This window comes from Marmota flaviventris, chromosome 3 (genome assembly GCF_047511675.1).
Source record: "Marmota flaviventris isolate mMarFla1 chromosome 3, mMarFla1.hap1, whole genome shotgun sequence".
In the NCBI taxonomy this organism is placed as follows: domain Eukaryota; kingdom Metazoa; phylum Chordata; class Mammalia; order Rodentia; family Sciuridae; genus Marmota; species Marmota flaviventris.
The window spans coordinates 68,726,179-68,747,838 of NC_092500.1; the positions used below are offsets into that span (position 1 = coordinate 68,726,179).

Consider the following 21,660-nt stretch of genomic DNA (forward strand, 5'->3'; position numbering starts at 1 on the left):
GTAGCCTCATGGTTACAAGTGACCACAGATGGGTGAGTATTTAGGGGGTTACTCAAAGATAGCCCATGGGTATCCCTAGTTTGGATAAAGAACCTGCCGAACTAGGTCCATCTTGCTGTGCCTGCTCATCTGGCCTATTTTCCAGCTACTAACAGCTAGCATGACCTGTTCTAAACATCTGGCACTAACTGCCTGCTTAATCACCTTCTCTTTGGCTTCAAACAGCAGTGAGGCCCCACCTTCTCTCCACCACCCATCCATTTGGGATCCCTCCCTCCCCATTTTCTTCCTGGACAGATCTGGATGCACCAGATCCACAAGTCCTGATGTCTTTAAAAGAATCATCCTGGGTACTAAGGCTCATCTGAGGGTTGTGACATCCACCTTGACTCTAGTGGAAGTCCAATAGCCAGTCCCCTGTTGGCCTACAACTGGGCACCATGAGGGCCTGTGTCCCCCTGACGGTGGCTGTGCTCTGTGGCCTGGCCTGGGCTGGTGAGTCATTATCTGTTCAACATGGGAGTTTGGTGGTAAGGGTCTTGCCTAAAGAACAGAGGGTGGAGAACTTGGCAGTGGGTGAGGGAAGTGGGACAAGGGAGGGTGAACTCTGTCCTAGAGCCATGCAGCACTTTTGGTCTGTCGAGTGCAGGAGCTGTCTCTGGAGTGGGCTAGGCCGTGTGGGGAAAGTTGCAGGAATGATGGACCCGTTTCATGGTGGCTCCTTCTTGACACCCAGAAGGATCAGTTCCAAACATCAGTAGTTGGGGTAGATTTTGGATCTCACAAAGACTATATCTTCTGGGGCCACTATATGATGTAAAACTGGGGCTGTGGTTGCTGAATTTGGGTGGCTTGACTGTCTGACCTTGGTCATTCCCTCTATTGCTCCTGGAGAGCCAGTGAGGTTATCAGAGTGTGAACTTTCTGTGGGTAAAGCCTTAGGAGATGGGCTTTACCCCGAGGGCCCCTGACCTGAAGGTGGGTCATATCCCATCTGGGGCTGGTCAGAGGAATGGCTCTTGGTCCCAGTGTTAGGGGGCCTTAGGAGTAGAGAAGGGGCCTGGCCCACAGTTGCTAGCGGTGTAAGGGATGGCACCAGGGAGGAAGAGAGCACTTTGCTGTTAGTAACCATGCAAAGGTCTGCTACTGATGTGTTAACTGATAGTTAATGGGTGGGGAGGGAGAAGTGTCGAGGGAGGAGGCCCATCTGAGAGGTGTGGGCGGAATCCTCCTCTGCCCGAGGAGAAAGAGTCAGAGCTTGATGCCCATTCCACCCACCCAGGTTGCTCCTGCCTGGATCAAATAAAATAATGTGGAGAAACACCCAAGGAGAGGTGAGATCTCAGAGAATTTGACTTCAGTTAGCATCGTGATTATAAATATTTCTGGGAGGAACTGACTCTTGGGGCATTTTCAATCAGGCTATGGATAAGAAGTCCCCTAATGGGATGCCTGAATGGAAAACCCTGGGAGGAAAAAGCCCCAGGCCCTCAACACTGGATGGGACTATGTACCTCTGCCCAGGACCCAACTCTGTCTGGCCCTGGGTGGTGGAGAGGGTTAGGGGGTTTGGGAACCTCAGCCTCAGGCCAGCTGGTATGGAGGAGAAAGGGGAGTTCCTGGGCCTGGTGTGGTGGCTCATGATATCTCAGTCTCAGGAGAGGGCACTAGAGATCCAGTCCGCAGGGGATGTCCCTGAGAGCAAGGCAGCAGTTGCTTCAGAACTGCCTGCTGGGGGCCGGCAGTGATCACACCTGGCTGTGGGACTGATGGGGAAGCATGAGTGGGGCCGTGAGGCCGGAGCAATGAGGCCTCTGAAGATGGGAAGAAAGAGGCTCTGCTCACGTCTCTTCCACCCCAACACCTTGGGACCAGGATGCCAGAATGGGGATCACTGGGTGAAGTGGGGGGCAGCCTCAGGTCATCACGAATGAGCTGGGTGTGTGCCAAGGACCTTGGTTGTTTCAAACGAACAGAAGCTTGCAAAGCTGGTCCTGGGGATAAAGATTTTTTGGCTGACTAGGTCTCCGTGGAAATCTGGAGCCTCAAGAGGCATACAGTGGGACTCCTCAGCCATCAGAGGCAATGAGGGTGGGCCTATAGGGACTCTGTGTTCATGCAGGGATAGGGAGTAAAAGCTGTGGCATATTAAAATCTTAGAGGGTGAAGGGAAATTTCGTACTTCATGGAGGGAGGAGGAACCACAGCTCTTTGTGGGGAATGGTGGGAGAACGCAGGACCAAGAGAAGAAAGGCCAAAGTGAAGAAAAGCAAGCGCCAGAGATGAGGCAAAGGGACAGGGTGGAAAGCTGCTGGATGGTGATTCAGGCTCCTGGCTTGGTTGTGAGGCTTACACAAAGCGTCTGTGTCAGCAGGAGGTGCTGGGTGGGTGCCCTGGAGTGGGTAGTCTGGGTGACTGCTCATCTGAGTGTCCCCAGAGCAGCACAGCAAGGCGCCTATGAAGAAAAGTCCCTCCCACCCTGCCCTCCACCTTCACATCCCAAGGTCACCTTGAAGCAGAACTAGTTCACAGAGACATTCGAGGACCCCTCGGTGAGGGGTTCTTACTAGGGCTACTCCTGAACAGACAGGAAAAAGTCCGGGCAGTTTGGTGGGGAGTTCTCCTCACTCCACAGTTGACTGTTCCCTGGTTGCCCTTCTCAACCAGGGCCAGCGCTGGAATGGAGTGAATTCCTTCCTTGCACTCTGCTGATCTGGCCCATTAAAGCACTGCCCTGATTCATCTGCATTCTCTCCCTTGGATTCTGGGTGTACTGCCAGGCTGACCGAGTGGGCCGCTGGCGGAGCCTTCCTCCTGGGATGAAAATTTCTCCTTAAGACCTTTGCATTCAAGTGCCAAAAGCATCATTTAAGATTCCAGAGGAGTTCCTGTGGGGTTGCAGGAACAAGGGGCCCCGGAGCTTGGTCTCTTTTAGGGACAATTCCCTGGACCACAGTCCTGTCTTCTTGGATGCCTTGGAAGCCCTGCACACAATAAGTTGTATTAAGACCTGGGTTAACCTTGACCTGTCACCTCTCTAATGTAAAGAAAACACACTCGTGATTATGTCAGTCAGGAAACCAAGAGCAACATGTGTGTGCTGACAGCACAGCCCTTGGCCCAGCTGAACCTGGGGAGGGAGTCGGCTAGATGGAGTATGTGGGCAGGGTCCCTGTGCAAGGACAATAACTCCAGCCAGTCTAAACACTTGCCACCTTGAAGATGGGCATGGAATGTTCCCGCTGTTTATTTGCTTAACAAATACATGGCTGTATTATGTGTCATGCATTGTTCTAAGTGCCTTACAAACTTTAACTCATTTAATTGTCCTCATTATTAATGTCACCGTACTAGGTCTTGAATCCATGGGTGTTCTCCCACTGAGTTATATATAACCCTAGCCTTATATATTTTATTTGAGACAGGGTTTCACTAAGTTGCAGACTTGCCTTGAACCTGTGATCCTCCTGTCTCAGTCTCCTTAGTAGTTGGGATTATGGATGTACACTGATGTACCTGGCTTTCATTTAGTTCTTTTTTTTTAATGATAAAATAGTGCCCCTTTATTTCATTTAATTCTTAAAAATATTCTATGAGATAGGCTTCACTATTTTATCACCTTTCTTTCTTTTTTTTTTTGGTACCAGGGCTGCTTAACCACTGTGCCATACCCCATATCTTTTTTATTTTGAGGCAGGATTTCACTGAGTTGCTTAGGGCCTTGCTAAAGTTGTTGAGGCTGGTTTTGAACTCCTGCCTCAGCCTCCTGAGCTGCTGGGATTACAGGCATGTGCCACAGGAGCCCAGCTTCATTATTTATTTGTTTTTAAGTACCAGGACTTCATACACGCTAGGCAAGTGCTGTACTATTCAGCTATACCTCCACTTTTACAAATAAGGAAACAAGGCAAAGAAATTTAAATAACTTTTCCCAGATCAAATAGCTAGAAAACAGCAGAACTAGAATTCTAGTCCTAAGCAACTTGGTGAGGGTACAGGTTCTCACCTCTCTGCTATGCCATCTCCCATTAGACACAGTATAAATCCAAGGATTCAAAACAGTTACTAAACTCATATTCCTAATATTTACCTCTGATCCAAGCCAGGCTTAAATATGCATACTAGATCCCTGTTGAATCCCAGCCAGAGTCAAGCTCCAAACTGGAGTTAGTTCTCTCCTTCTAATCCTGATATATTTGTCAACCCTAAACATCACCGTCAATCTTACCCCATTCCTTATCCAAATATCAATACAAAATTGTTACTTTATCAATAAATTTGATGCAAGGGCACTTCTTAGCTATAGCCCTTAATTGAAACCTAACTCCAACTGTGAACTAAAACCAAGTTAGGTTTCAGTTTCCTCACTGATATGATTCCGATGCTCATGGTAACTCTGACTTTGATCTTGACATTTTGTGCAATGCTCTTGGCCTGACCCCTAAACCCAGCATTCTCAACATCTAAACCTCAGGAACGTCAAATGGAAACAGACTCTGTCGTGGCCCTTAAAGCCCTGAGTGGAAAGAAATGGTTCCTGACGTTCATCGGCACTGTCTTTGCTGAGTTGTCTTTGTGGTGGGGCTTTCTATTTTAATTTGTTTTTTAAAAGAATGGTAGTGAATTTGTACTATTCCTTTCAAAAATTTTTACTCCCCTTGTAACCAGAAGCTTGCTTCTGTGAACCATGAACCATTTGGCGGGAGTGAGGGATGTGGTCTGTGGTTACAGAACAGGATCCTGTCCAAAGCCCCATTCTCACCCACAATGCCTCATTCACCACCCTGAGCCTAAACTCATCTGAATGCATTCCAAAGACTGGAAGAAACAGAAAGATGTGACACAGGGACAAGTGGATGCAACCAAGACCAGACTGGGGCAGAGGGAAGAACCAGAATCAAAGAGCATAAAAGGAACAGAATGGGAACAAGGAGGTAGGTCAGAGAGAAAAGGGTAGGGGACACCACTGGAACACAGTTACTTCCCTTTTACGTGACAGGTGAATGGTGGCCAGTGGGCCATGTCCAGTCCACAGACCTTTTCATGGGACTGCCTGAAGTTTTAAAAACTGGCAAATTTTCACATAAGGATGAAGGTTCCATCTGGATGTGATGGCACATGCCTGCAATCCCAGCCACTTGGGAGGCTGAGGCAGGAGGATTATGAGTTCAAAGCCAGCCTCAGCAACTTAGCAAGGCCCTAAGCAACTCAGCAAGACCCTGTCTCTAAATAATTTTTTAAAAAAGGGCTGGGAATATGACTCAGTGGTTAAGAAACCCCTTGCTTAACCTCAGTTTAAAAAAAAAAAAAAAAAGGTTTCTCTTGAAAATCAGGAGCCTCTGGTAACACCAAGTTGCAGTTGGCTGGAACTGAGAAATGGGTGCAAATTTCAGACAGGGCATCACTCATTTCTCACAGTCTGCAACTCTTCCTCTGGCCTCATATCTGCTCCTTTTCTTGTGTATGTCACAGGTCTTACCCCAAAAGGCGTTTGAGTCTGGTCAGTGCTATGAGCCCTGTAGCATCTGGCCGGTGCTAGGAGGAGGCTTATGCTGCGCATGGAAGGATCTGGATGTGCTTCTTTCCTGCAGATAGCAATAACTTTACCTACCAGGGGGCCCCCCATCCTTGTCTGTGAACTCTCCCTCAGGGAGCACCCTTAGGAGGAGCACAGGATCCCCAGAGAGCTGAGTCTGTAATATTTACTGCCCCCAGGAAACCTGGAATCATGTGCATCTCGCTGTAATGAGAAGTTTAACCGAGATGCTGCTTGCCAATGCGACCGCCGGTGTTCCCGTCACGGGGACTGCTGTGAAGACTACGAACATCTGTGTACTGGTCAGTCTCCTGTGGAAGGCAGGACCAGGGTGCAAGTCTAGCCTGCCTGAGGGGCCACTGACCTGGGTGTGCAACAGTCTGGCGTGGGGCTCAGGGCTGGGGGTGGGCGGAGGTGATGAGTGCACTGAGGGGAAGGGGCAGGGCCAGGGGGCAGGTATTTGGCTATCACTTGTCTCAGGTTTTCTAAGAAGTCCAATTTAAAATACGGTAGATGCCATTTACCTGGAATATCTGAATGATCAGGATTAACAATGTCATGAAAGTTTGTGCAAAATGGTAAAACTCTATTTTAGCATCGTGACATTACCAATTGTTATTCAACACTTTTTTTTTCTTTCTTTTTTGTTTTTTGGTGCTGGGGATGAACCCAGAGTCTTGTGAACCTTAAGCAAGCACTGTAACAATGAGCTACATGCTCAGACCCTATTCAACACCTTAAATCACAAAATTATAAAAATGGCAATGAGCTCTCTCACAATCTGTTTGCCACCAGGAAGGCTGCAGGTGTCATTGTGACTGTCACAATGCACCCCTCTGTTCTAATGAGCGGACAGAGCAGCCACATCTTCAAACTTTTATTCTCAGACTACTGATTAAAACAGGACATGCACTACCTGTAAAGGCCAATTGTTCCTCCACTGTTCCCATGATTCAGCCTTAAATGAATAATAATAATAATAATAATTATTATTATTATTATTATTTTGGTGTTGGGGGTTGAACCCAGAGCCACTTAACCTAGCCCTTTTAACTTTTATTTTGAGACAGAGTCTCGTTAAGTTGCTTAGGGTTTTGCTAAGTTGCAGATGTTGACCTTGAACTTGCAATCTTTCTGCCTCAGCCTTCCAAGTAGCTGAGATTACAGGTGTGCATCACCAGGCCTGGCTAAGTGAATAGTTTTTGAACAATCATTTTTGAATAATCTTCTTTTTCGGATGCTTGCAATTTAACAAACTCTTAGGAAATGATCTTTTGCTTTGTGACATGAAGACTTGCTGAGTTCATTGTCAAATCATGTGCCCTAACTCCCAGTTTGGAACACATGATCAAGGAAACCATAGAAGGTAATGGTCAGCAAAATACCACATCTGGTGGTACAGATTGTCCAATGAACAAGGCACCTGGCTGAGTGGCCTAAAATTTAATATGTACCCTTCTCACCAAATTGTGTTCTCTGGTGCAGACCTATATCTGCTGAGAGAAAGGAGAGTCTTTCCTAATTTGCCCAAAGGTAGTATCTGCTGACCAGCTGTGTGTTCATGGAACTGCTTCCACTCACACGGACCCTTTATTCAATTTACACAAAAACACCAACCCAGTGCTCAGAGCCAGAATCAGAGCCCACTATTTTCTGCTGCCTCTGTGCCCTCTCCTTTCTTATCATTCAGCAGACATAGGAAGGCCTGATCATACTGACACTCCAAGATAGTAGCCATACCCAGTCTTGGAAACACTTCATCTCTAAGTTTCTGATTTGCAACTCAGAAGCTCTTTCCTACAGGAAAAAAAATATTGTAAATGATGTAACTCTAGCTTAGCTCACAAAAGTCCATGAATATCAACTGTGGCTGAATTAAGGAGTTTATGGATTTCTTTTCTTTTCTAAAAAAAAGTACTTTTAGTAGTAGATGGACACATGCCTTTATTTTATTTATTTTTATGTGCCAGGCAAATGCTCTACAACTGAGCTACAGCCTCAGCCCTTTTTTTGGTCTTTGATTTGATATAGATTCAGTTTTGTATTGTGTGTGTGTGTTTTTTGCTTTGTTTTTTTGTTTTTTTGGTGTTGCTGGGGATTGAAGCCAGGGCCTTGTGCATGCTAGGCAAGCACTTTACCAACTGAGCTATATCCCCAGAACAGTTTATGGATTTCTAACCCTTAGAACACAGCCCGGCACAAAGTAAGAGATCAGAAGATGTTGTTGACTGAGCAAATAACCTGACTAGTGGTTCTGATTGTGATATCACAATCCTATCCAGCAGCCTCACTAAAAGCTTCTGAGTCACTCTGTACCATGGCCGTTTCTTTGGGACAGCTGTGGAGGTGGGCTATTCTGCGTGTGATGGTAGAGGAGCTCAGATTCCTGGGAACATTCCTTCCTCTCCCCCTCACTCCCACCACACCCTTCTCTACCAGAGCACAGGAGGTGGTCACTCAGGTTGCAGTAGTGCTTTCCTGAACATGTTTTTCCTGCAAACAGCTTTTTGTTTTTTGGTACTGGGATTGGACTCAGGAGTACTTGAACTGAGCCCTATCCCCAGCCCTATTTTGTATTTTATTTAGAGACAGGGTCTCACTGAGTTGTTTAGAGCCTTGCTTTTGCTGAGGCTGGCTTTGAACTTGCAATCCTCCTGCCTTAGCCTCCCAAACCACTGGGATTACAGGGCTACCTCACTGTGCCCAGCTTATTTTAGTTTTTTGATAACAGCTTTCAATAAACTCCTTCTACTGGAAATGCAGTTTTCATCCTCTTTGATGTGGGCCTAGTCCTTTGTACTGCAGCCCTTGTTTACTATCTGCTTCCAGTGCACATGGTTGTCCCTGAGGCTGGGAGACTTCAGAACCAGGAAAAAAGGGGGAGGGAAATATTTTTCTTTGTGTGTGTGTGTGTGTGTGTTTAGGTATTGGGGATTGAACCCAGGGTTGCTTTACCACTGAGCACCCTCAGTCAGTTTTTTATATTTTGAGACACAGTCTGGGTTAAGTTGCTGAGGGTCTCCCTAAGTTGCTCAGACTGTCCCAGAGATTGTGAGCCTCCCATCTCAGCCTCCCAAGTCATGGGGATTACAGGAATGGGCCACCATGCCCAGTAAGGGATGGAAGTCCTTAGGGATGGCGGGTAACTTTATTTTTCTAATTGCAGCCGAGGAGGAGCCAGAGGAATTCTTGGAGCTGGAAGAAGAGGCCCCGGATAATAGTGAGCCTGCCTTCCCAAATGGGACCTTCAGGATAAAGATGGGACACCAGGGGCGATGAGGGGAGGGCTCTGCCAGGCCTAAGGGCCAGGCCTGGCTCCAAGAGAGAGGTTGGCAGGACTCCCTAGCCTCAGAGGGAGAGGGGCCTGTTGCCAGGGAAGGGGAGGGGTAACCAGGAAAGAGTCCGAGGCCTGGGGAGGGAAGTGGAAGAGGTTTTATTTTTAGAGTGGGAAGATTATAAAAACAACAGGCCAGAAAATAAAGTTCAGCATCAGAAAGGACTTCCTGACTGTGAAGGGCGTGCAGGAACTGGACCTGTTTGTTTTCCTTCCCTGGAGACCTAGTGAGGAGGATCAGGAGCCGGCGGGGAGGGAGGGAGCGGCACGGGCGCTCGGCTCGCCCTCTAGCGGTCAGATGGGGACTCGCCTCTCCTCGGCTCTCAGGCTTGTACTCGGCACCCAGCTCCTGCCAGGGCCGCTGCCGCGAAGCCTTCGACAAGCACCACCCCTGCCACTGCAATGACCGCTGCCAAGAGTTTGGGAACTGCTGCAAGGATTTCGAGAGCCTGTGTGGCGACCACGGTCAGTCTGCTCCCTCCGCATAGCCCCAGATACACAAGGACTCTCATGCAGTGGTTTTCAAAGTGTGGTCCCTGGACCAGCAGCACCAGCATCTGAGAATCTATAAGAAACGCAAACGCTAGGGTCTCACCCCAGACCTATTGATAGAAACTTTGGGGGTGAGCTCACCCCTCTGTTTTAACAAGTCTTCTGGGTGATTCTGATGCCTGCTACAATTTGAGAATCTTCCTAGAGGGAAGGGGCAGGGTGGACATTCTGTGGACATTCATGGCAAAGACATGGGTTGATTTTAAGGGTCCTTAGGCCCCTGCCCTCCAACCACCTCCTGCAGGCTTCTCCAAGGTGCTTAGGAGGGGATGCACACAGACGTTGGCCTGTCTTGCCTTCCCTCTGGCCCTGAGATCACCCCTTCTCCATTTCCTCCCAGAGGGCTTCTCCCACAGCAGTGATGCCATAACCAAAGAGGAGCTTCAGAGCATCTCTGAGAAGATCTACAAGGCAGACACCAACAAAGCCCAGAAGGAAGACATCGTTATCAACAGTCAAAACCGCATCTCCCCTTCAGAGACGGGAGACCAAGTGGATCGCTGCCCAGAGCCGTGAGTCCCCCTGGAGCCCACAGAGTCCCTCCTCAATCCTTCCTTCTTTGATGCTCCTACTCTTTTCTCCTCAAATCAGGCAGGAGGAAAGGGAGAGGGGAAAAAATAGTTCTTCAGAGACAAGGAAGCCTCCTTGAAGGACTGTGGGTATACATTTGGGAGGGTTTCTGGAATTGGTTGGGTTGAGGACAGGGAAGATCTTCTAGGAGATGGAGTGGAATAAAAGTGGCTTCATGCATAACCTTCAAGAGCACCTGAAGTCCCCCTCCAATCCTCATGTGCTGCCCCTGGGCTCTCTGGAAGTTTCTGGAAGAGTTTTTGCTGCATGTTCAGGCCCCTCTGTGGGTGTCCCTCCTCCTGCCCCAGGCTCTTCACGTATGTCAATGAGCAGCTGTTCTCCAAGCCCACCTACGCAGCCTTCATTAACCTGCTCAACAACTACCAGCGGGCGACGGGCCATGGGGAGCACTTCAATGCCCAGCAGCTGGACGAACAGGGTGTCTTCCTCAGAGAGATCATGAAGACAGCAGTGATGAAGGAGCTCTACAGCTTTCTCCATCACCAGAGTGAGTGAGCCATTCCCAGGCCCCATGAGGCACTGTTGAGGATGCGGGTCTGTCTGCAGGAGAGCCAGACACCTCTGAGGGCTGCACAATGGGGCGTTGGGAGAGCAGGTGAGGAAGCAGAGGACCACACAGAGGCAAGTGCACACCTGGGAGGGACAGAGTTAAGGCCAGAGGGGAGTCATGGAGAGATTATGGGCCCTACTAGGGGCTGCAGAATCCTCTGTTTGGCTTGGAGATCACCTCCTTTTTCCTCTTCTTCCGCTTCTTCTATGCTAGGGATTGAACCCAGGGCATGCTAGGCAAGTGCTCTACCACTGAGTTACATCCCCAGTCCTTTTCACTTTATTTTGAGACAGGATCTTGGTAAGTCATGAAGCCTGAACTCAATTTTGCAATCCTCCTGCCTTAGTCTCCCAAATAGATGGGATCACAGTTGTGTGCTACCATACCTGAGTCACCCCATCTTTTGACTGAATGTTAGCAGCCTTGTGGATCCCTCAGCCTCTGCTTCAGTCTCAGGGTCCTCTGCAGGGTTATGAGACTCCCTCACCCCGGGGCACTTCTTAGCCACCTCTATGGATCCAAGTCACTTTATGGATCAGGCAGATATAGTCCCCAACTCTTTTGCCTTTTCTGCACTAAGTCCAGGAAGGGCTTGGCTTACTTCTTCTTCTTCTTCTTTTTTTTTTGTGGGGAACAGCTACAGAAAATCAACAAAGGTTCAGAGAGGATGTCCTACCGGGAAGAGTTCTGGTGGGAATGTCTCCAGATACAGATACATTCAAGTCAGACCAAAAAAGGTTTTGACAGCAGGACTTTTTGGCTCCGGTTGTGTTTGTCAGTGTCCTCCAGATTCCTTCCCCGAATTCCAGGCAGCTGGGCTTTGTCTCAGGGGTGGCGCTGTCCAGGTCTCCTCTCACTGGCTGTGGGATGGCCTCCACAGCTCTGCTGTTTTTAGGTGACACAGGAGTGATTCCATGAGATGATGCAGTCCTGTGTCGCCCCCTGGTGTTCTCTCTGTGGTAAACGCATGAGAGTGGAGTGAGCCGTCGGCTTTTCAGTGAGAGAAATGGAGGCCGAGCCAGGCTAGATGGGACCCAGGCCACAAAGGAGTTGGAAGCAGAGCTGGCTCTGGAACCTTGGTTCCAATATGAGGCCAGGTTCTTCATTACTCACTTTTTCTCATTTCTCTTTCCCTTCTTGTCCAAATGCCACTTTTTTTTTTTTTTTTTTTGCTACTGGGGATTGAACCCAGGGGTGCTTAACCAATGATCCATATCTCCACTCCTTTTTATTTTTATTTATTTATTTTTAAAGATGATGTCTTGCTAATTTGCTTAGGGTCTAAGTTGCTGAGGTTGGCCTTGAACTTGTGATCCTCCTCCCTCAGCCTCCCAAGCTGCAGGAATTATAGGTCTGCACCACCATGCCCAGCCTTTATTCTTTATTCTTTAGGTTCTTGCTCAGGTCTCACCACCTCTATGAAGATTTCAATTGCTTCAGTTCTTGCTGGTTTTCAGCATCCCTTTGGAGACTGAGAGATTAGGCTATGACCCAGAATAACCTAGGGCCAGAGAGACTTGGTTTTCTCCTGGTTCTGATACTGACTAGTGGTATGACTCTTGTGCTACAGTTTGAACATGTCCTCCAAATTTCATGTGCTGGAAACTTAATTCCTAATATTATATATTAATGGTAATTGGATGTGAGAGCTGTGCGAAGCAACTGGGTCTTGGGGGATTGCCCTCATGAATAGTTAATCAGTTAATGGATTAATGGATTGTCCAAGGAGTAGCTCTGTTATAAAAGTGAGTTCTCTCTGGTGTACTTGCTCTGTCTTGCCCTGTGATGCCTTTTACCATATTATGATTCAGCAAGAAGGTATTCACCAGATGCCAGCACCTAGATGTTGGACTTCCTGGACTCCAGAACTATAAGCAAACTAAACCTCTACTCTTTATAAACTACGGAGTCTCAGGTGTTTAGTTATAGCAATTGAAAATGAACTAAGACTCCTGAGAAAGTTATTTACCTTGCTGAGTCTCATCTGTGAAATGATGTCTTTGAGGATTAATATTTGTAAAGCACCCAGTGGAAAATTTGGCCCCAAGTAAGTGCTAGTAAGGGCAACTATTCAGCTTGCGAAACTAATCTGTTATTTTTTTTTTTTATGTATTCAGACTTATTTTCCAACTGCATTTAAGTCCTTGAAAGGAGAGAATATTTCTGGTGTCTCTTTTTAGATCCTCTACACACAATTCTGGGCCATAAACAGTCAGTATTTGATGACTCTCTGATTTATTTATTTATTTTTTTAAGAGGGAGAGAGAGAATTTTAATATTTATTTATTTTTATTTTTTGGCAGACACAACATCTTTGTTTGTATGTGGTGCTGAGGATTGAACCCGGGCTACCCACATGCCAGGCGAGCGCCCTACCGCTTGAGCCACATCCCCAGCCCTGACTCTCTGATTTAAATCTCCAGTCCTCACCTTTCCCTTTTTTCCCAATGGCCATTTCAACATCTCCACTTCGCTATCTATCTGTTATCTACACAAAATTTAGTGTAAAGAGAACTCACAGTTCTCACTTTTCCTCCTGACCTGCTTCTCCTTGGGTCTTTCCCATCTCATAAATGATAATAGAATCCATCTAGCTGTTCAGGCCAAAACCCAGGAGTTAGATTTGATTCTTTTCCCCCCACCCCTCCCCACTGTCATCCATAACTCCCACCTTCAAAATATATCCCAGATCTTCCTGCTTTTCATCCCTTCTGTTTTAGTCAGCAGTTTCACTGCTATGACCAAAAGATCTGACAGGAACAATGTAGGGGAAGAAAAGTTTATTTGGGGTTTACAGTTTCAGAGGTCTCAGTCCATAGATGGATGGTGCCATTGCTGCTGCACATCATGGAGGATGAGAGCATCTCAGAACAGGACAATCAGGAATCAGAGAGAGCTCTCACTCACTAAATGTAAACCCTAAAATCACACCCCCAGAGACCCACCTCCTTCAGTCACACCCTACTGGCCTACAGCCACTACCCACCCAATTAATCCATTCAAGTTGATTAACGCACTGATTAGGTGAAGGCTCTCATAACCCAATCATTTCACCTCTAAACTTTCTTGCATTGTCTCACACATGAGCTTTAGGGGAACACTTCAGATCTAAGCCAAAACACCTTCTCCTCAACTACCACTTAGTGTACGCCATCTCCAACTGCTCACCTGGATAGCATTAGCTTCAAAATTGGCCTCTCTACTTCCACTCTTAAAACTGCATGGACCTTTTTACTTAGGCAATCAGAATGATCTTTTAAAAGCAAAGATCTTATCACATAATTTCTCTGCCCGAATTCCTTCTGTGTTAGTCAGCTTTGTGTTGCTCTGACCAAAATACCTGACAAGAACAACTTAGAAGAGGAAAACTTTATTTTGGCTCATGGTTTTAGAGGTTCAGTCCTTGGTGGGTAAGTCCATTGCTTTATGTCCAGAAGACCGTGGTGGAAGGGAGAGGCGGAGGAGCACTGCTCCACTACTGGCAGCGAGAGAGCAGAGAGAGAGGGATGAGGGAAAAGGGCCACAGAGAAGATGCACCCTTCCAGGGTATGACCTCAGTGACCCACCTCCTTCAGCCATATCCCACTTGCTTATAGCTACCACCCAGTCAATCTACTCAAACTAGAATGGGCTAATTAGGTTGCAGCTATCCTCATCTAATCAATTCACTTCTGAATATTCCTGCATTAACACAGGAGCTTTTGGGGTACATCTCATCTTCAAACCATAACACCTCAGTGTCTCTCTATGCCCAAAGCTGTAGAGTTGTTAAGAGATAGGTCTGTGGAGCTAGGCTGTGTAGGTTTGAGTGCTGTGTCTACCTCTTATGAGTTATGCCATCTGGCCTTGGTTTCATAACCTATGTCTGCTTCAGTTTACTTCTCTCTAATTGGAAATAATAAGTACCTTTCTTACTAACATGAGGCTAGTACTAATGTGAAGATTCAATGTGAGGAATAATAATAATAATTATTTGGTACCAGGGATTGAACCCAGGGGCACTTAACCACTGAGCCACATCCCCAGCCTTTTGTAATATTTTATTTAGAGGCAGGGCCTCATTGAGTTACTTAAAGCCTTGCTAAGTTGCTGAGGCTGACTTTGAACTCATGATCCTCCTGCCTCAGCCACCTGAGCCACGGGGATTACAGGCATGCACCAACGCACCTGGCTTGAGGATTCAATATTGTTATATGGAACCCTTTAAAATGGTGCTGGGCACACATAAAGTCCTCAATCAATCTAAGATATTTTTGTTATTATTACTATTTGATTGGGATCTAGCCTTCTTGCCATGGCTTACAGGATCTGGTCCCTGCCTACCTCTCAGGCCCCCTCTCCTCCTGCTTACTTTGCTCCAGCCACAGTGAACTTCTTTCAGTTCTTTGAATATAAACTCTCTACCTGGAGCCTTGGCACTTACAGTTCCCTTTTAATAGAATTCTTCTCCCCAGATGTTTGTGTGGTGAACTCCTTATCCTTCAGGTCTCTTGATTAGCGCTACTTTCTCAAAAAGGTTTTTCTGGTCTTCCTTTTCAGAAGTCCTCTGTCTTAGTATGTTTTATGCTGCTAGAACAGAATACCACAGACTGAGTAATTTATAATGAACAGAAATTTATTGACTTGTGGTTCTGGAGGCTGGGAAGTCCAAGATCGCAGGACTGTATCTAATGATGGCCTTCTTGCTGTGTCACCCCATGGCAGAGGCAGAGACAAAGAGTGAGAAAAAGGCAAAAGAAGGCCAAACTTGTTTTTTTTTTTTTTTTAAGGAAACCATCCCTTCGATAAGGAACCCTTTTCTGTGAAAATGACATTAATCAATTCATGAGGATAGAGCCCTCCTGGCGTAATCACCTCTTAAAGATCCCACTTCTTTTTTTTTATTATTTATTAGTTTTAATCAGTATTACGTGACAGTAGAAAGCTCTTTGATTCATTGTACACAAATGGAGCATAATTTTAAGATCCTACCTCTTAATCATGTCACAGTGGGTATTCCTAACATATTTTTTTTTTTTGGGGGGGGGATACTTCAAAACAGCACACTCCAACCCCATCTAGCTAGTCATCACAGGCTACTCTAGTGTCTGAAATCACATGATTTCTTTAGTGTTTCCATGTTTGTTTATTTGTCTCCCTCTCTGTAATGTAAACTCTAAGATAGAGACCCTGTCCTTATTTTTCTCTGCTGAATCCTCAGCCTTTAGGTCTGGGCCTAGCACACAGTGGGTGTCCTGCTGATCATTGCTAAATGGGCAGTTGAACACATTTGTTGATTGATTAAACCCATGTCTCTCCTCTTTTTTTTTTTTTTTTTAATATTTTCAGTTGTAGATGGACACAATACCTTTATTTTATTTATTTTTATGTGGTGCTGAGGATTGAACCCAGTGCTTCACACATGCTAGGCAAGCACTCTACTGCCAAGCCACAACCCCAGCGCCCCCATGTCTCTCTTGATGTCCTGAAGCAGGTGGCCCTTTTCTGTTTCCCAGGACCCGACCTCTCTTCCCCTCTCCAACGTCCTCTGTGTTCCTCTCTGCAGACCGCTATGTCTCTGAACAAGAATTCGTTGACGACTTGAAGAATATGTGGTTTGGGCTCTATTCAAGAGGCAATGAGGAGGCGGACTCCAGTGGCTTTGAACATGTCTTCTCAGGTGGGGCACCCTGCTTAGAAAGGAAGGGTGGAAGGGGTGAAAAGGAATGACTTTGCTCAGGAGCAGGGCAGCCCTGACCCTGAAGAATAGACAGCCAACTTGGCTGTCAGGGAGGGACATTCTACTATCAGGCCAAGAGGGACGGGTCTGAGGGAAAGAAGACCAGATACTGGAGCTCTCAAGGGGCTACATCTTGAATGAACAAGTGTTTGGGGGCAAGGTAGTTAGCCTCTGAGCAGTCCTTTGCTTCCAGAGCTTGGTCAGCTGCTTCCTGAGAGGTTCACAGTCTGTTCCCCACTGCCCTGTCCCATAAGGCTCCCACCAGGCCAGGCTTGCTCCTGGAGAAACAGCTGAGAAGAATATTCCAGAGTGGTCTCTAGTATCAGCTAGGGGGAAGAATCATTCTGGCTGAACTGAGAGGAGAGGACAGGGATGTGAGGGACTCTGGAGAGTGAGGTAAGGGACTGAGCTGGTGAACATTCAGATCCCGGAGAAGGAGGCAGCCTTGGTGTGGGGTGAGAGAAAGGGGACTGGAGGGACAGGATGGTTCCAGAAGCCCAGATCACTTACCTTGTGCTCTGTTTTATAGGTGAAATCAAAAAGGGCAAGGTCACTGGCTTCCATAACTGGATCCGCTTCTATCTGCAGGAGAAGGAGGGCCTGGTTGACTATTACAGCCATAACTATGATGGACCTGTGAGTACCTGTGCTGGAAAAGCCCTGTTGGTGGCCACACTTTCTATCCTTGTGTTTGGAACAGTCAGACTTGTTCCTCCCCCTGACTCATCTGCAGCCCAGTGGGGATTGTGAACGTGGTGTCCTCCCTTGCTGGACAGCAAGTTTAGCCACCCAAGAGATGGTATTCCCTTCCAGGGAAGGCTCTAGAACTGCATGGTCAGAGGGCAGAGGACACCATATCTGGGTGGGATGTTGAGGTCAGAGGAGGATTTTGAGGGAGAAGAACCAATGACATACAATTATCCGCCTCCCCACCCCCGCCCGAATGTCTTTCAAATGTGGCTGAGAGTTTGAACCTGGATAGTCTGAGCTAAACTACATACAATTTACAAAAAAGAAACCTTTGCTGTCCTGTACCAGCAAATAATTTGGGGGAAATGAACCGTCCTCTTCCAGGTATAGGGGCAATAAGGAACAATTGCATCCCTGGCATTCTGGTCTGGGTCTTATGGCTGCTGACTCTGGCCTCCTTGGCACTGTCAACACCACACAGAGGGTCTGAGTGGGGCTCAGGTACTTCTACTTAAGGAAGCCGGTCTCCCTGAAGGCTCCTCATGGACCTTCAACAACTACTGACCAACTGCTGGCATTTGGCACCTCTCTAATGCTACTCTGTGGCCTTCACCAAACCCCCCTTTCTGCCCTTTTCTTTGCAGTGGGATTCCTACCCTGACGTGTTAGCGATGCAGTTCAACTGGGACGGCTACTATAAGGAAGTGGGCTCAGCTTTCATTGGCAGCAGCCCTGAGTTTGAGTTTGCACTCTATTCCTTGTGCTTCATTGCCCGGCCAGGCAAAGTGTAAGTACTGGGCCAGCCACAGAGATCTGGAGTCTGCCACTCAGGGGCTGAGAGGGCTTGGACAGATCATTGTGCTGTGCCTCCATTTTATCCCTCGAGCAGTGGTTAGATTAGATTGGAGGCTGCCAAACTTCATCTTAGCTGTAGAACCCATCTCCCTTCTTTCCCCTCAAGTGCAATTTTATGCAGGATCTTACTATTCACAGAAGTTAGAAATAGGTTGTCTTGGGGACTGTAAGCCTCTATTTTTGTTCTTGAGGCTGTTTGAGGGAAACTGAACAGTTGGTAACAACTGGCCTTCCTGTTCTGTATCAGTTGGAAACTTTGGGTTCTACTATTTAAAAATTTTTTTAAATTTTAATTTTTTTTTTTTTTAATACTGGGTTTGAACCAAGGAGTGCTCTACTACTGAGCCACCCACTCCATCCTCTTTTTACATTTTATTTTGAGACAAGGTCTTGTAAGTTGCTGAGGTTGGCCTCAACTTGCAATCTTCTTGCCTCAAACTCATGAGTCACTGGAATTATAGGTGTGCGCCACCACCTGGCAGGGTTCTATGCTTCTGAAAGATGAAACAAATATTCATTCTGAGAACTTCAGTTCTAGAATCTGGGGTTTTAAAATATTGCTCTGGGAAAGATGAGGAAAGCTCCTCTTTCCGAAGACAGAAAATAAGGTCCAGATGCCTCAGTGGCTGCAGAAATCTGTGGCAGCAGAAATCTGTGGCAGCTCTGTCATAAAGGACAGAACCCTTTTTTTTTTTGAGCGGGGAGGGGGCTGGATCCTTGCAGCCTGGGGGAAAGAGGCAAGGTGGAGTGGTGGGCCCCTCTGATTTCATGATCTTTTCCCACAGGTGCCAGTTAAGCCTGGGTGGTTATCCCTTGGCTATCCAGACCTATCCCTGGGACAAGACTACCTATGGAAATGGCAAGAAGTACATTGCCACAGCCTACGTGGTGTCTTCCACCCATTAGAACAGAACTTTGAGCCAGAAAGGGCCATGAGGGCAGGGAGGACTCTTGCAGGACTGAGGTGCTGTCTACTCTGGACTGGAAAAGGGAGGGAGGAGGCTGGGAGGAAATCCCACATCAGTGAAACAGAACCCCCAAACCAAAAATGCCTATACAGGAGGAAAGAAACAAATTAGAAAATGCAGAGAAGCAGTCAAACATTTGTCATCCAGTATTTTAACAATATAGACTAAGAAACAAAGTCCAGGTGGAGGAGGTGGAGGGCCTTGATGGTTCCTTGCTCTGATGCGTGGTGGAACTGTGAGCAAGTCCTCTGGCCTTACAGTGCCTCTTGCTTCCCTCTAACATAATGGGAAGAGGTCTACCCCTTTTCCTGTTTTGGGGGTTGGCGAGAGGATAAACCTGATGATACATTTACTGAGGTCTTTTCAAATGTTCTTAGGAAGAACTGCTAATAGAAATATAAGATTACTATAATGGCTGTTATTGTTTACAGCTCTGCAAACTGCAATTTGGCTCTGTGTCAGGGGCCTCAAAGAAGTCAGGCCACAGAAACTAACCAGTGGGCCTTTAGTCTTTTGTACAGTAAGATCCTTTTGGAACAGAGTCTGGGAGAACTCTGTCATTGAACAGAGCTGGGTAATGGTTGGGACAGCAAATGGGCTGGGGCAGGGTGGCTTCCCCAGGCCTGAGTGTTTTGTGGTCAACTCAGTATCTGTTTCCAGAAGCTTCCTGATTATAGATGTTTAGTGCATCTGCACTCTTATGTTTTGATCCCAAATAGTTTTTTTTTTTTTTAAATAGAATTCCCATAAGAGGAGGAAGATTTAGCATCAGAAAAAGAAAGGCAACTATAACTTATTCTCTATTAAGGCTTAGCCAGCTGCAATATTTTGAATCACTCTAGATGGGAGACCAGGGAGACTGCTCCCTATCTCCACCACAGTGGTGCTTTTCTCCCCTGGGCCTGCTTGGAGCCAGATGGGGCTCCACAGAGTCAGTCCTGCTCCCTGACTTAGAGAGGTCGGGTCTCCAATTAAAGTTATTAAAAACAAAAAACAGAAACGTGTCTCTTCTTTGTTTATGGATCCCTTGACTGTTGGTATCCCTGCATTTTCCCTGGAGCAGGCCTGGGAATGATATTCCTCCTTTCAAGTCCTTTCAGGGGAAAGTGGTATCTTGGTGAAGTGCTTGAAGGCTCACCAAGTCCTCTAAGAGAGGGAGAGAAATCTTCCAGGTGCAATGTGAAACATGGAAAGAGCATCACAAGCAAACAACGGGGAGGTGAGTGGTGGGCGACTCTTGGCTCCAGTACCAGTAACCAGCCCCTTCTATCACATATACAGGGAACAGAAGGACATCCTGGATGCAGCTTCTGTGACTGCAGAGGTTGACCAAACTGAGAGATATTAAAAAGAATTCTCACCTGTTGTCTGATTATTTAGGACACAATTCTAGGAAGAAACCAGCCAAGAAGGGAACCTATAACAAATTTGAGAGCTCAGACAAATCAAACAGGAAATTGTTCTATCCTATCCTGTGGTGTTCACAGTCCAGTGGACAGGACAAGGGGTCAGGAGTACATAGTCTAGGTGCAACCTCTGATCTAGTCAGTTACTTGCTGGTTACATGGGTAACTTTCTTATTCAATCAGTATCCTTATCAGTAATATTGGGATAATAGTACCACTGTTGTAAGGTAAGGAATGTAAAATAATGTGCCGGCTATTCTTTTCATCATTCTTTATGTTGTTGTGGTTTTGTTTTTTGAGACTGAGTTTCCCTATGTTGTCTAGGCTGGTCTTGAACTTGTGGGCTCAAGTGATCCTCCTGCTTCAGTACACCATCACACTCACCTCATCATTCTTACTTGTCTCACTTATATATAGATTTCATTTTTTACTAGGAGAGGCAATTCCTCTTCCCTGTGATTAGTCTTAATTTTCATCTACCAATGTCAGTACTTGTTACTCCTTACTGACCTCTTCAGGGGTCTTCCAGATAGATAAATAGGAGGCAGAGAAACAAAAATGTAGGAGAGAGTACTGTACCCCAGGTTCTGGACCTTAGCTTTGCAAGACAGAGAGGTAGAAACTAACATTTGTTAATCTCTTACCATGTCCCAAGTTGTGCTAAATAGTCCATTAATGTACAATTTTATGTACATTTGGTAGGTATTTTTATCTTTACCATTGCAATTTTACTTAGACATTTGAGATTCAGATTAAGTCACTTTCTTATTAAGTAGCAAATTAGGATTTCAAAATCCAACCTTTTCCTCATGTTGTAGTGAGCTGGATTTCTAGCAGAATCTACTCATTCATTCATTATTCCTTTTTTTTTTTTTGTGGTACTGTGTATTGAGCTCAGGGGCACTCTACTACTGAGCTACATACCCAGCTCTTTTTATTTTTATTTTGAGACAGAATCTCACTAAGTTGCTGAAGTTTGTCTTGAGCTTGCTATCCTCCTGCCTAGCGAGTAGCTGGAATTACAGGCATGAACCATCATTCCTGGCTTCATTCATTATTCTTTTAAAGCTTGTGACAGAGGCTGCTGGTTGCCCCTCAAGACCTGATCTCTTCCTTTTCTTCCTTATTCATGGAATTCCCAGTTTTTAGAAGAGCACATGACTTCCAAGAATAAAAACTCAGCTTCTCTTGTAGCCAGGAGGGGCCATGTGCCTAAGTCCTGGTCAATGGCATGTAAGAGGAGGCATATCTTAAAGGACAGGAAACACGATTTTCTTGTTCTTGTCCTTTTCCTGCTCACTTGATTTCAGATAAGATTGCTGGAGCTTGAGCAGCCATATTGCATCATAATTGAAGATGGTAGAGCAGGAAGGTATTAGGAGCCTGGGCCTAACACTGGATTGTCATACCAGTCCTGCACTGCTTATGTTCAGTCTTATATAAGACAGAAATAATCTTC

The 21,660-nt window shown here is 46.4% G+C and overlaps 1 protein-coding gene across 1 annotated transcript; it reads left to right on the top strand.

Annotated features, from left to right (window-relative positions):
• On the top strand, nt 1-19,691 carry Endou (endonuclease, poly(U) specific). Its single transcript, XM_071609192.1, has 10 exons — nt 1-32; nt 5,716-5,838; nt 8,703-8,756; nt 9,198-9,335; nt 9,763-9,934; nt 10,301-10,500; nt 16,109-16,222; nt 16,812-16,918; nt 17,617-17,759; nt 18,613-19,691. Exons 1-10 carry the CDS (start codon nt 29-31, stop codon nt 18,731-18,733), a joined length of 1,176 nt encoding a protein of 391 aa, XP_071465293.1. The 5' UTR covers nt 1-28; the 3' UTR covers nt 18,734-19,691.
• Nucleotides 19,692-21,660: the final 1,969 nt, after the last annotated feature.

Excerpts from the sequence above, each read along its gene's own strand:
- Endou (XM_071609192.1), top strand. Across the intron at positions 10,501-16,108 it reads CAGCTTTCTCCATCACCAGA|ACCGCTATGTCTCTGAACAA; the intron begins GTGAGTGAGCCA and ends TCCTCTCTGCAG. Across the intron at positions 16,919-17,616 it reads GCCATAACTATGATGGACCT|TGGGATTCCTACCCTGACGT; the intron begins GTGAGTACCTGT and ends TTTTCTTTGCAG.